Source organism: Canis lupus, chromosome 8 (assembly GCF_003254725.2).
Source record: "Canis lupus dingo isolate Sandy chromosome 8, ASM325472v2, whole genome shotgun sequence".
NCBI lineage: Eukaryota > Metazoa > Chordata > Mammalia > Carnivora > Canidae > Canis > Canis lupus.
The window spans coordinates 15,274,952-15,288,243 of NC_064250.1; the positions used below are offsets into that span (position 1 = coordinate 15,274,952).

General features: G+C 39.1%; 1 protein-coding gene across 10 annotated transcripts in view; it reads right to left on the minus strand.

The window, feature by feature from the left end:
• Nucleotides 1-13,292, minus strand: part of SLC25A21 (solute carrier family 25 member 21) — a 470,013-nt gene that overhangs the window by 1,982 nt on the left and 454,739 nt on the right. For all 10 annotated transcript variants that reach the window (XM_049113067.1, XM_049113063.1, XM_025443799.3 and 7 more), the window contains 2 exons: nt 3,348-3,529; nt 2,306-2,358 (listed from right to left, as the gene is read on the minus strand). In XM_049113067.1, the coding sequence (XP_048969024.1) occupies nt 2,306-2,358; nt 3,348-3,529 (235 nt within the window). The remainder of the gene's footprint in view (nt 1-2,305; nt 2,359-3,347; nt 3,530-13,292) is intronic.

Sequence of the window (13,292 nt, forward strand, 5' to 3'; positions counted from 1 at the left end):
GAATACCTAAAAATCGGAAGAGGCATCAACATGTGGATGATTTTGTGTTCCATGTGATCCAGTAAGTGGCACATGTCCCATGCTCTTTAATATAACCTATATTATCCTCTCATGTCTGCACGAAAAATATTATAAAATCAAATGGGGACAAGTATCTTGAGCATAACTTTAAGAAGACTTGGCCTCATGAACAGAAGATTGACTTCTGATGAAAATAAATAGAACTTGATTTTGATCTTAGTTCTTTTGTACACACTGCTGTGTGTGTGTGTGTGTGTGTGTGTGTGTGTGTTTTAATCTGCAGGCCACACATGTTTGTGTAACCTTATACCAAAGATAATTATCTGCCTGTAATTTTCATTTTTAACCCATGAAGATACTCTATTAGATCCCTCTCAGCTTCTGTAGCCCTCTTGGCACTCTGGCAAACAAAAAAAGACCCACGTACAGAGGTTGTTAATACCTATGTAATTGCTGTGTTTACTCTTATTAACTGTTCTCCATGTAAGACAAGAACTTGCAGAATTGGGTTAGTTTGCAGCCTAGTGATATTTGGAGTTTAAACCACAGACTTCAAGAGTCTCCTTTCACAGGACATGACTGGTTGTTAGCCACACAGAGCTGCTGAGGCTGTTCTAAAAAGAAGATGGGATGCTTCCCACAATGAAAGATGAAAATCCCAGATTTACCCTTTCTTTCATTTTTTTTTTTACTCTTTCTCTTTGAAAAAAAAAGTCTTAAGTCAAAGGTACCTTTCTCTTTCTCTTTCTTTCCTTTAAAGTTGCTGGGATTTGCATGTTTGGAGGACTTACATATGAGTGTGGGCCAGGTCCCTGAAGGAGATTTCCAGTCATTCACATTTTTGTTTAGCCTGGACAGTCCATTCACAACAAGCCTTTTCATTGTATTTAATACCACAGCAACTCAGGACACCTCATGCAAAAACATTTAAAAAGCCAACCAAACATTTGCAAGCCTCTAACAAAACTTGGGGTCAGATTATTTAAGAGTTTTGGATTAAGGTTCCAGTCAATTACTGTTTTAGATAAACTCTCCATGATCACCACTCTTTTTAGGCCCATCCCCTCCTGAGAAAGCTGGGTTAGGGTCATTCCTATGATTTTCTCTAATACTAGGTCTACCAGCAGGGTTTTACTGTGTGGTGAAGGGAAAACATATACCGGCAGAGAGAGTTGCAACAAAATCACCAATATTCTTTGTCATTGGCTTCGTTTTATACCCATTGTTTTTTATGCCAACGAGTAAGAGGAGGCAAGTCCGAATCTCAAACGTGAAGCAAAATCCATGCTTAAATGTCTAGAAAGGTTAGGATAGATGGACTGGGAATTGTGGAAGTGTTTTCTGAATACATGAAAGCATGAGCTGTCCCCTACCTCAGGTTAGTAGAAATGCTGGCTCATTGGGCTGAGATCCAAAGGTCAATGTGCCCAGGTGTGAGTGTGTAGGGCAGGAGGACAGTGGTGTTAATAGGGAGGAATGGGAAGGGGAAGCTTCTAGGAGAGGATACCAGGACGCCTAAGTAGATGAGTATGGCCTGGTAAAAAGATACGAGAGGGCTGGTGCATATTCTGTACTTATACACAGGGTGCTTATACCCAAGACTGTTTGCCCAGGCGGTTGGGTCTGCAGCAGTTATGTTCTTATCTATTTACATAGAGGCAGCTGACTCTCCCTGTGGGAATGGCAGCTGGTTTTTTATGGGTTGGCATCCGGAGGTAAGGCCCTGAGCCAGGAGCCTCCACCATCATGCTGACAGAGGCCAGGAAGGTGAGTGCCAGGCCGCAGTGCCACCACTCCCTGGATGGTACATTCACAGCAACCCTCCCAGGGGACTGTGAGGACAAGTGGCTTCTGATGTTTGTGGAGGCAAGTTACCCTTCTTTTTTGTTTTTGAAATGAAGTTGAGGCGGGAACAAGAATGAACTGGGGGTCACCAGGCAAGTTTTCTCAGGCTGGTCCTTACCCCACAGCCAGAAGCCACTGTATGTACATCTTCTTGTTCACTCAAACTCCAACTGGCTGTTGGATCCTCTCCTATTGACTTAAGCTGGGCTTTGGCTCCCATCAGCCTCCAACAAGGTCTTTAAATAGTACCTTATAAACAAAGGTGGCAAACATTTCTAATGGATGCCTTCAGTATCTTGAATACTCCTAGATAACTTCATATTCTCAAGGTTTCCATCTTTCACAGTGTGATAAGCTTACCATGTTGCTGATAGACACAAATCAGAAAAAAAGACACTAGAACAATAAGGAAGGATATAAGTAATAAGAACGTCATTACCTGGTCCAAGCCTCATAATCTTGGGAAGCAGGCCTTTGTACAAAGCTAAAAACCTATAATAGGAAGGGAAAGAGCAACATTCTTAATTCTGAAGATAGAATGGAGTTGTATCTCAGCTTGATTGAGATGCCGACTCAGCATCTACAAGAAAATTGATTTGAAAAAAAAAAAGAAAATTGATTTTAAATCACGTGTATCCTAAACAGGACAATACCTGGCTACATATTTTCTGCACTAAACTGGACAAAGAAAAAAAAATAAACTGGACAAAGAGAAAGAGTTAATGAATTCTTTATTGCCCAAGCTATGCTGAGTTGATTGTGTCCAACCAGAAATATGATTTTCCTCAGTGAGATGGCTTTTGCACTGAACACAGATCTTACTTTTATGACAGCTGTGTATATGGACAAAATGACTTTTGTAATTGAATTTAAAAGACCACAAACTCGGTCTTCATAAAAGAAAACATGATAGAGTTTAGATCAAAATAATAAAATATTACTTGTTTACTTGAGAATAAGATCTGAGTGAGGAAGGATGAAGAGACAGATGTAAGACTTAAATTAAAAAAGCCTAGCAGAAAAAAACATGCACTTGAGATTTTTCACAGAAAACTACCTTTACAGAACTCTTATGTTTAATTCTCCCAGGAGAATATGAGGAGGTGACATTTTGACTAGATTTACAGTTCAAAGACAACCATTCGCCTGCCCCCGCATTAACAGGGTGTATTACAACAATATTATGGAAACTGACAAGCACAAGGGTCATCTTAGCATTCTAAGACAAACATGCAGTGGCAGACTATATGATGGTGACCCAAGGTTCTGGATGGTGTAAGAACATGTTGCCAGTATTTCATCATTGTGTTATCTCAAGTTTGCCATTATTCTCTAGAGCTTTACACACACACACACACACACACACACACACACACACACACAATGTAGGAGGGCTTAATGGCTCTCACCAAAATTGAAGTATGGTATACTTTTAACAGTATTTGAATCCTGCACATTTATTAAAATAAGAATGTTGTTACCCTTCTTCCTGGTAGACTGTTGCCATTGTTTTAAAACAGGTTCTGTACTTGATCTGTCCAGGAACTGGTTGAGGCCCTTGAATCCTACTCTTGGCAACATCAAAAGGGATGTTAATGACTGAGGCTATTGTGCCTGAGAGAAGACCAATCCCAAATTTTCTCAAAAACTCCAAGGTTGGATCCTAAAAGAAAAGAAGAATAAAATAACAGAAAGGGAAGCGGAAGCCCCTAAATTGGCTAAACACTATAAAGCAATATGTATTTAAGCAGAGCATTGCACTCTCCGGCACCCTCCTGTTATTCCAGCGGAACACATTAGGATTTCCTAGGCTGGAACTTGTTTTCTTGACAATCCCATTGGCTATGTTTTTACACATGGTCTAAATTGCTGAAGTACACATTTCCTCACACAGGATTTATAAACACAGTTCATAAAGAAAGACTGGTATGGCATATGGGGATGATTTGTATAATTGGGCTTCACAATGTACTTAGTATTACTGTATCAAAACAGGAGAAATCCAAGCACACTATTAGCTAATTGGCCAGAATATTTTACAAATGACAGCAACTTCCACCATGAAGCCTACTAAAATGCTCATTTGTGTGTGGACCCCCAAATGTTAAATTAAATCAAGGCTACTCTTGGTCTGCTGCTATTCCCCTCCAGGTTTTTTGCATTTATTTTCACGTGTAGCTGATCCACTGTACTGAGAAGTGCTAGCTTCCTGTTATTAACAAACCAACTTGGGGAGTTTGCAAAACAGCCTGTGACATTCTGTGCATTATAAACAGTAGTAAGTTACTGGACTAATTGGCTGAAGAATTTACAACCTATTGTTCCTGAATCTTATTCTTCCTTCATGGCAAAGGAAGAAAAGAGAGAGAGGTACAGAGAAAGGGGTGGGGGTGGGTAGGGAGGTGGGGGAGGTAAGAGGAGGTGTCGGGGGAAGAGAGAGAAATATTTCTTCTTTCCATTTGAATGTAGGTCTTTCACTTTGGTCTGATTTGATTTTCCACCCCTCCCTGCTCTGCTTTCTGACATCAAAGTATTTAATTAGGTCTTATGTGGGAGTCACTTTCCTTCAGCCTATTTTGTGCCTAGTGAGCTCACATTATGCTTTGTTATAATGAATTTGCTGGGAAGTTCTCATTATATTTTCAGCCTCAGTTCTAGCCCTGGAGAGAGGTCATCCCACAAACCAGAAGTTGCTGATGGGGACCACCCACCCCTCCCCCATCCTTCCCCTGCCCTTTTTTTTTGGTCAATATTTCAGGAGGATCTTCACACAGGAACAATAGAGGGTGGTGCCATGATACTGCTTTACCCAGCAGGAGAACAAAAGTGGACAGAAATAATTAATATAAAAATTAAAAATTTAAAAAATCATTGTCTGACCACTGCATGCTTCTAACTTCTATGGAAGGAGAAAACTTCTGGAAGCTCTGAAATTTTCGACTGAACCAAGAGCCAGCTACCATCACAGAAACCCCTATGTGGCTAAATATAAAAAGTGAAGGGTTCGGTAATAATTCTTGGATCTGGGCCATACAGGTGCCGGGTAGGTTTAAAGGGATTTAAAAACCAACAGGGTGTTTCAACAGGAAAAACAATGCAGTGATTGCAGTATGAGTGAGGTGTGTTTAAATAATTCCCCCTCCCCCTATTTTTTTCCTCTTTTACAAGGAGAGAAAAATGCCTTTATGTTACCCTTCTCCATTATGGCCCAGAAGCAGAACCGGAGTGCAGGAGGATGGCGGGTTCAGGACTGGCTCTGGTTTGTCTGACCTTGCACAGAGCCCAGTGTCTAGAAGGGACATGTTTGACACCCACCTTACCTTTGGACTGCATTGTTTTTTTCTGAGAAATAAAAACAGTAATAGCAGTCAAAGTGCTGTGAGTGGTATATAAGCCTGGCAGAAAATGGACAGTATTATCACTTAGCCTGTTTTCTAAAGTCTCACAGCATCTGGTAATAAGACTCTTTTATGGTGCCCCTGTAACACAGCAAAGGGGACAAGGGTGACTATGATGGCTGGTATGCACCTTGTCCTTCTGTGGCATTCAGGGGACCTCCTCAAGCATGCAGCCTCTGCCATCTCCTGCTGTGTCCCCTGAGGATTGGAGTGGGACGAAGACATTTGATGACTGTCACTGTGTTGGAGACTAAAGCCTATGGCCTCCAGCCCATCACAGTCTTCATTAGCACAAGAGTGTGTTGAACCCAGAGTTTCTAGACACTTCACAGACTAAGAGTAACGGCCCACAGTCGTTTCCCCAGAGCAGATGTGCATCAGCATCACCTGAGAGCTTTACAAGACATGGATGCCTGGGCCCCATCTTAGGTTTCCAGATCAAAATCACACGGGACAGGGCCTGAAAGTTATTTTAAAAGATCTCTAGGACTTCTGAAGCTGCCAGGTTGAGGAGTCACGTCCAGGAATCAGGGATCTTGATATTCCATGCAGACGAAGCAGATCGTCAGCTGCTACCCTTCTGGGCACTCTAGGAGGGAGAAGAGGCTTCTTGGGCCAACCTGGAGGTATTCCTCACCACCTGGTCTCGGGGCCCCTAGTAGTTTCTTCCTTGGAGCCCACGGTCTGCTTTGTGCAGCAACCCCACCTGGGTTTGGGTCGGCCAAGGGGAGCCCTTTCAGCTTGCCTCTGTTTTTTTTTTTTTTTTTTTGCTACACGTCATCAACCATTCTCAACATGCAGCCTCTCACGTGCTTCTTCCCTGCGTGTCCTCCTGGCTACTCCCACTGCTCTAGTTTTAGTTCAGGTTCCCATCACCTTACCGGGTCTTGTTTCCTTTTTGTTCTCTATCATCTATTCACAGTGGCACCAGCTCTCTTTTTGTAAAAACAGATCCGTCTGTGGTATTAAAGACCCTCAGTCCTTCTCCACTGCATGGTGAGTAAAGCCAAAACTCCTAACTTGGTCTCTGGTTTCTTTCCCACAATATGCTTCCAGCTTCTTCCTTCAGCCTCACATTCTATACCTCCACCCTCTCCCATACTATAGTCACACTGGTTAAATCATAATCATGCACATTTCAACCAAGCACTTTTCTTTTTTCTTCAAACAACTTCCATAGTCTACGATCTAAGGGAAGTCCCTCTCCCTTATAGTCACCTAATGCAGTCCCACTTCTCCTTTAGGGGCCAGCTGAAATTCCACCTTGCCCAGGAGACTTTAGTGGATCCCTATCAAAATTGATGTCTCCCTCCTCCTATACTCTTGAATCTCTGTATGAATCATAATCGTTGCCCTTGCTAAGGTTCACTTTGTGTTTGGTGTATTTTTGCATGTATCTATTTTCCCGACTGGATTGGAGTTGGCATAGCATAGGAACATGTATTACCCCTCCTTGTACCATCCTTTTTTTTAAAAAAATATTTATTTATTTGAGAGAGAGTGAGCAAGCACAAGCACGGAGAGTAGCAGGTAGAGGCAGAGGGAGAAGCCGACTCCACGCTGAGCAGATAGCCTGATGCGGGGCTCGATCCCAGGACCCTGGGATCATGACCTGAACTGAAGGCAGATGCTTAACCCACTGAACCACCCCGGTGCTGCTCTTTGTGTCATCTATTACACAGTGTACGCAGTAGGTGCTAAAAACACAGTTTTTGGAAACAGTGAGAATCAGGCTTAACCCTTAATCACTATTTCTCAAGATTCAGTGTCTTCTAGCTTAGAAACAAACCCCTATTACAACTTTACATTTCTATCTTTCTGCCAGGGGCATTAACCTGGGGACATGACAAGGCATTGGACATTTGCAAAGTGGAGTATTTCCAGGCAAATAAATTGAGACTCTCAGGTCACAGAGCCAAGCCTGGACTTGCTAGATCCCGCTGCTCAGTGACTCACAGAGAGAACCATGATATGGCAGCCTGTGACCAGATTTTAGCCAAAGAATGTGAGGGGAGTAGAGTAAGGACTTGAAATAACTACTCTTAGGGTTCTTCTTTCTTATACTTCCTGATCTTTTCTTAGTAGGGAGAGGCATCCAATTGCCTCAAGAATGAGTTTATTGTAGCAAGACTATGAAGAGAGAAAAAAGGTAATAGTGTTTTTGGTTTCCAAATTATGCTTTTTCATGTATTACCTTAGTTAATCTTCAGAAACTTTGATGCAAGGACATTACTATTATTCCTGTTTTTTTTTTTTTTAATATTTATTTACTCGTGAAAGACACAGAGAGAGGCAGAGATATAGGCAGAAGGAGCCTGCTTCGGGACTCCATCCAGGGCCCCAGGATCATGCCAACGACAGATGCTCAACCACTGAGCCACCCAGGCGTCCCTCTATTATTCCTGTTTTAAAAATGAGTTAACTATAAGAAGGAAATTTTTGTAACATCCACGTGCATCCAAGACTTTGCTTTAGGACATAGTTTTTCTACTGACACTCCTTAGGGCCAGTGGGTGGGCTGGTGGGAGAGGTGTCCCAGCACCTCTTGAAATTATAAGCAATGCTTCTGTGTATGTGTATATGGGATTTTCTGTAGAGAGTGTCTATAGATTGAATCAGGCTCATAAAAGCTTAAAAACAACTTCATGAAACTATTTTCCCTACCAATAAATTTATAAAGAAGAGGAGAGTTCATGATTGTAAACCTTGGGGCTGAAAAAAGAAAGCCCTCACTTTCACAGGGGTTATCAGGAAAGTCAACTTAGTGAAAAGATTTCTGCACACATTCTTGCCCTGGAGTCAGGTTACTCATACCTCAACCATTTCTATGAACTCAGTGGTCCTCAAAGTGTAGTGCTTGAACCACCATCATCAGAACCATGTGGGAACTTATTAGAAATAAAAACTAGGGTTCTGTCCCAGGCCTACTGATGGAGATGGAGCCCAGTCTGTTTAAACAGTCCTCCAAATTACTCTGATAGATACTCAAGTCTGAGAACCCCTGGTTAACCAGAAGTTTATTGTTCATCTCTTTGTATCCTTGGATTGGATAAGTGATGTGAGAAGCTCTGGATGTGCTGGGAAGGATTTTACCGCTTGCTTTTGTGGAAACAGGGATTTGTTTCTTTAAGGCCACAGAATTAAAGGCAATGCTGTTAACTCTGTTCAACCTCTCCTACCCCCAGCTCAGGCCAAAGCAAAAATGCATACCTGTGACATTTTGGATATGAGTGAAACCTCTCACATAGTCTCTGAATGGGTCATTCTGTATTGGCTATCAGTGAATTTCTCAAGTGTTTCTGTCAATAATGATAACAACAAATTACAATAGCAAAAATAAATAGAAATAGAAAATAATACATATAATATTTTTATTAGTTTTCATAACTTTCATTATGAGAAATAATGGTACTATTAATAATAGTTACTTATTGCTAGACTCCATGTTATATGCAAAAAATATATACAAAACATATATATTATCTAAGAACCCTATGGATTAGGTATGTAACACCATTTTATAGATAAGGACACACGACTGAGAGTTAAGTAAGTTGTCCAGGATCACACTGTTTGTAAGACGTAGAGTCTGGATTTGAAGTCAGGTTCTTCTGATTGGCAACCATATGATTTTAAACATTATGTCATACTGTTTCTATCCATCATTCATTTTTTGTTTATTCATTCAACAAACATTTGCTGGATGTCTGTATATGCCTATTCCTACACTGGGTGCTAGAGTTGAGTGTGAAGGTAAATGATCCAGAGGGGTGTTGGGGGGTGGCTGTATTATTAAGTATCACAGTACAATGTGATAAGTAATGAAGTAGGGGTGTGAACAAAGTGCAGGGGAAATATGGAGTAGGGAGAAGGAAGTTAATCCTGGGCTTTCACGATCAAAGTCTTGTGAGAAAGTACCTAGCTTCTCTGTCTCTTAAATACTTAGTCACTTCTTGATCTGTGTGTGCAACACCCCAACTTCTTTGGGGAGGCTCAGGAAACTAGCATCTTTTTGCCAGTCTTGGAGTTCTGATGGATCCGGTGCAATCTAGCTATCAGGGGGAGAACTAAGATGGAGATTTTATAGCCTTCCCATTGCTCAGCACAAAGTGCGCAGACAAAACTGGCAGCTGCCTGCTTCTCCCTGAGCAAACAACATACTGTTAAATAACTAATTGAGGGGCACCTGGGTGGCTCAGTTGGTTAAATGCTTGCCTTCAGCTCAGATCATGATCTCAGGGTCCTGGGATTGAGTCCTGTGTCAGAGTCCTTGCTCAATGAGGAGTCTGCTTCTTTCTTTGTTTCCGCCCCTCCCCCTGCTTGTGCTCTTTCCCTCTCAAATAAACAAAATCTTAAAAAAAAATTAAATAAAAAAACCAATTGGTCAAAAAGGAAATGAGAAAATACCTTTAGAAAATATATAGATTAAAAGACAATATAGATGAAATGAAAAGACAAAGCCTAGGGAATGCAGTAAAAAGTATTCAGAAGTAATTTCATAGTGATAAATACCTACAGTAAAAAAAAAAAAAATCTCAAAGAAACAATATAATTTTGCAGCTCAAGAAGCTAGAAAAAAAGAAGAAAAACTCAGTCCAAAATTAGCAGAATGAAGGCAATAAAGATTAAAGCAGTGATAAATAGAGACTAGAAAAAAAATCAATGACATTGAGTTCATTTTTTTAAAAAGATAAAAATGATAAATCTTTAGCGAGACTAATTAAGATAAAAAGAGAGGACTCAAATAAATCAGAAATGAAAGAAGAGACATTATAACTGACACCACAGAACCAAAAAGGATAAGAGACTACAAAGAACAATTATATGTCAATAAATTGGACAACCTAGAAAAAGTGGATAAATTCCTAGAAACATACAACCTACCAAGACTAAATCATGATGAAATAGAAAGTCTGAATAGACCTATAACTAGTAGAGATTTAATCAGCAATCAAGAATCTCATAACAAAGGAAAACCCACAACAGATGGTTTTACATTGGTGTTATGAAATACATAAAGGAGAATTAATACCAATGTTTCTCAAACTCTTCCAAAAAAATTGAAGAGGAAAGAACACATTCAATTCATTTTATGAGGCTAGCAAAACCCTGATACAAAAGTTAAAAACACCACAAGAAAAAAAAAAACAATAAAAAACCAAATAGAAATAACTATAGGCCAAGATTTCTGATACATACAGATGTAAAACTCCTCAATAAAACTAGCAAATTGAATTCAACAGCACATTAAAAGGATCACACACCATGATGAAGTAGGATTTATCTCTGGGATGCAAATATTTTTTAACATACAAAAATCAGTTACTGTGATACACCATATTAATAGAATAAAAGATTAAAAAATCACAAGGTCTTCTCAATAGATGCAGGAAATGCACTTGACAAAATTCAACATGCTTTCGTGGTCAATACCCTCAATAGACTAGAAACAGAGGGAAAGTCCCTCAACATAATACAAGTCCATATATGAAAAGCCTACAGCTAATATCATACTGATGAAAAATTGAAAGCTTTTCCTCTAAGATTAGTAACAAGGCAAGAATGGTTGCTCTCATCACTTCTCTTCACCATAGTACTGAAGTCCTAGTCAGAGCAATTAGGCGAGAAAATAAATAAAAAGACATACATATCAGAGGAAGTAAAATTGTCCCTGTTACAGACAACATGGACTTATATATAGAAAAACCTAAAGATTGCATAAAAATATTTAGAACTAATAAACAAATACAGTAAAGTTGCAGGATACAAAATCAGCATACAGAAATCACTCATATTTCTATACACTAACAACCAACTATCTATAAAAAAAATTAGGAAAATAATCCCATTTAAAATAGCATTAAAATGAATAAAATACTTTGGACTCAACGAAGGAGGTGAAAGTCTGTATATTGAAAACTATAAAACATTGGTGAAAAAAATTAAAGAAGACACAAACAAATGCAGACACCCATGGTCATGGATTGGAATACTTAGTATTATTAAAATGTCCATAATACTCAAGGTGATCTACAAATTCAATGCAATCCCTAGAAAAATCCAATGGCATTTTTCATAGCAATAGAAAAAAAATCTACAATTTACATGAAGTCACAAAAGACCGCAAATAGCCAAATCAATCCTGAGAAAGAAGAATAAATCTGGAGGCATCATTCTTCCTGATTTCAAAGTATATCACAGAGCTATAGTAATCAAAACAGTATGGGGCAGGCATAAAGAGACGGACATAGATTAGTGGGTCATAGCACAGAGAGAGGCAGAGACATAGGCAGAAGGAGAAGCATGCTCCCTGCGGGGAGCCTGATGTGTGACTTGATCCTGGGACTCCAAGATCACGCCCTGAGCCAAAGGTAGGTGCTCAACCACTGAGTCACTCAGGCATCCCATGAGCCCAGAAATAAATCCAAGCATATATGACAGACTGATCTTCAACAAGGGTGCCAAGAATACACAATCGGGAAGGAATAGTCTTTGACAAATGCTGCTGGAAAAACAGAAAATCCATGTGCAGAGGTATGAAATTGAACCCATGTATTATACCATACACAAAAATAAACTCAAAATGGATTAGACTTAAATATGAGACCTGAAACCATAAAACTCCTAGTAGGAAACATGTGAGAAAAGCTTCATGACATTGGTGTTAGCAATGATTTGACACCAAATGCACAGGCAACAAATACAAAAATAGACCAATAGGATTATATCAAACTAAAAAGCTTCTGAACAGCAAAGAAAACAAAAGAGTAAAAAGATAACCTATGGAATAGGAGAAAATATTTTCAAACCATGTATCCAATAGGAGGTTGACATATAAAATATATAAGGAACTCCTACAACTCAATGCCAAGAAAACTAATAACCTGATTAAAAAATAGGCAGGGGAACCTGGGTGGCTCAATCAGTTAAGCATCTGACTCTTGATTTTGGCCAAGGTCATGATCTTGGGGTTGTGAGATAGAGCCTCACCTAGCGTGGAGCCTGCTTAAGACTCACTATCTCTCCTTCTCTTTTCTACTCCCCCCTCCCACATTCTCTTTTTCAAAAATAAAATAAAATAATAAAATAAAATAAAATAAAATAAAATAAAATAAAATAAAATAAAAAATTTTAAAAAAGAATGGGCAAAGGACTTGAATAGACATTCTTCCAAAGAAGACATACAAATGGCCAACAGATATACGAAGAAATGCTTAATGTCACTAATTATCTGGGAAATGTAGATCAAAACCAAAATGGGATATCATATTTGTCAGGATGGCTATTATCAAAAAATAAAATACAAGTGTTGGCAAGGATGGGGATAAATCAGAATCCTCATACACTGTTAGTGGAGGTTCAAAATGGTGTAGCCTTTATGGAAAACAGTATAGAGTTCTTCCAAAATTAAAAATAGAACTATAATATGATCTAGCAATCACACTTCTGAATATTTATTCAAAGGAACTGAAATCAGGATATCAAAGAGATATTAGCACTATTATGTTCATGGCAGCACTATTCACAATAACCAAGATATGAAAAGAACCTAACTGTCCACTGACAGAAGAACAGATAGATAAAGCAAATGTGGCATATGCATACAACAAAATACTATTTGTCTTTAAAAAGAAGGAAACTCTGCAATATGTGACAACATGGATGAAAATTGTGGATACTATGTTAAGTAAAATGAGTCAGTCACAGAAAGATAAATACTACATAATTCTACTTATATGAGTTACCTAAAATAATCAAATTCACAGAATTGAAGAGTGGAATGGTGGTTGCCCAGGGCTTGGAGAATGGGGAAATGGGGAGTTCCTAATCAAGTTTCAGCTAGGCAAGGTGAATAAGCTTTAGAGATCTGCTTTACAGCATTGTACCTACAGTCAACAATAATGTATTGTGCACTTAAAAATTTGCTGAGGGTAGATCTCATGTTAAGTGTTTTTACCACAATAAAATAAAAATTTTTTAAAAATGAGGGAAAAATATGTCATTTAGTCTAAGTAAAATATTCAGGAT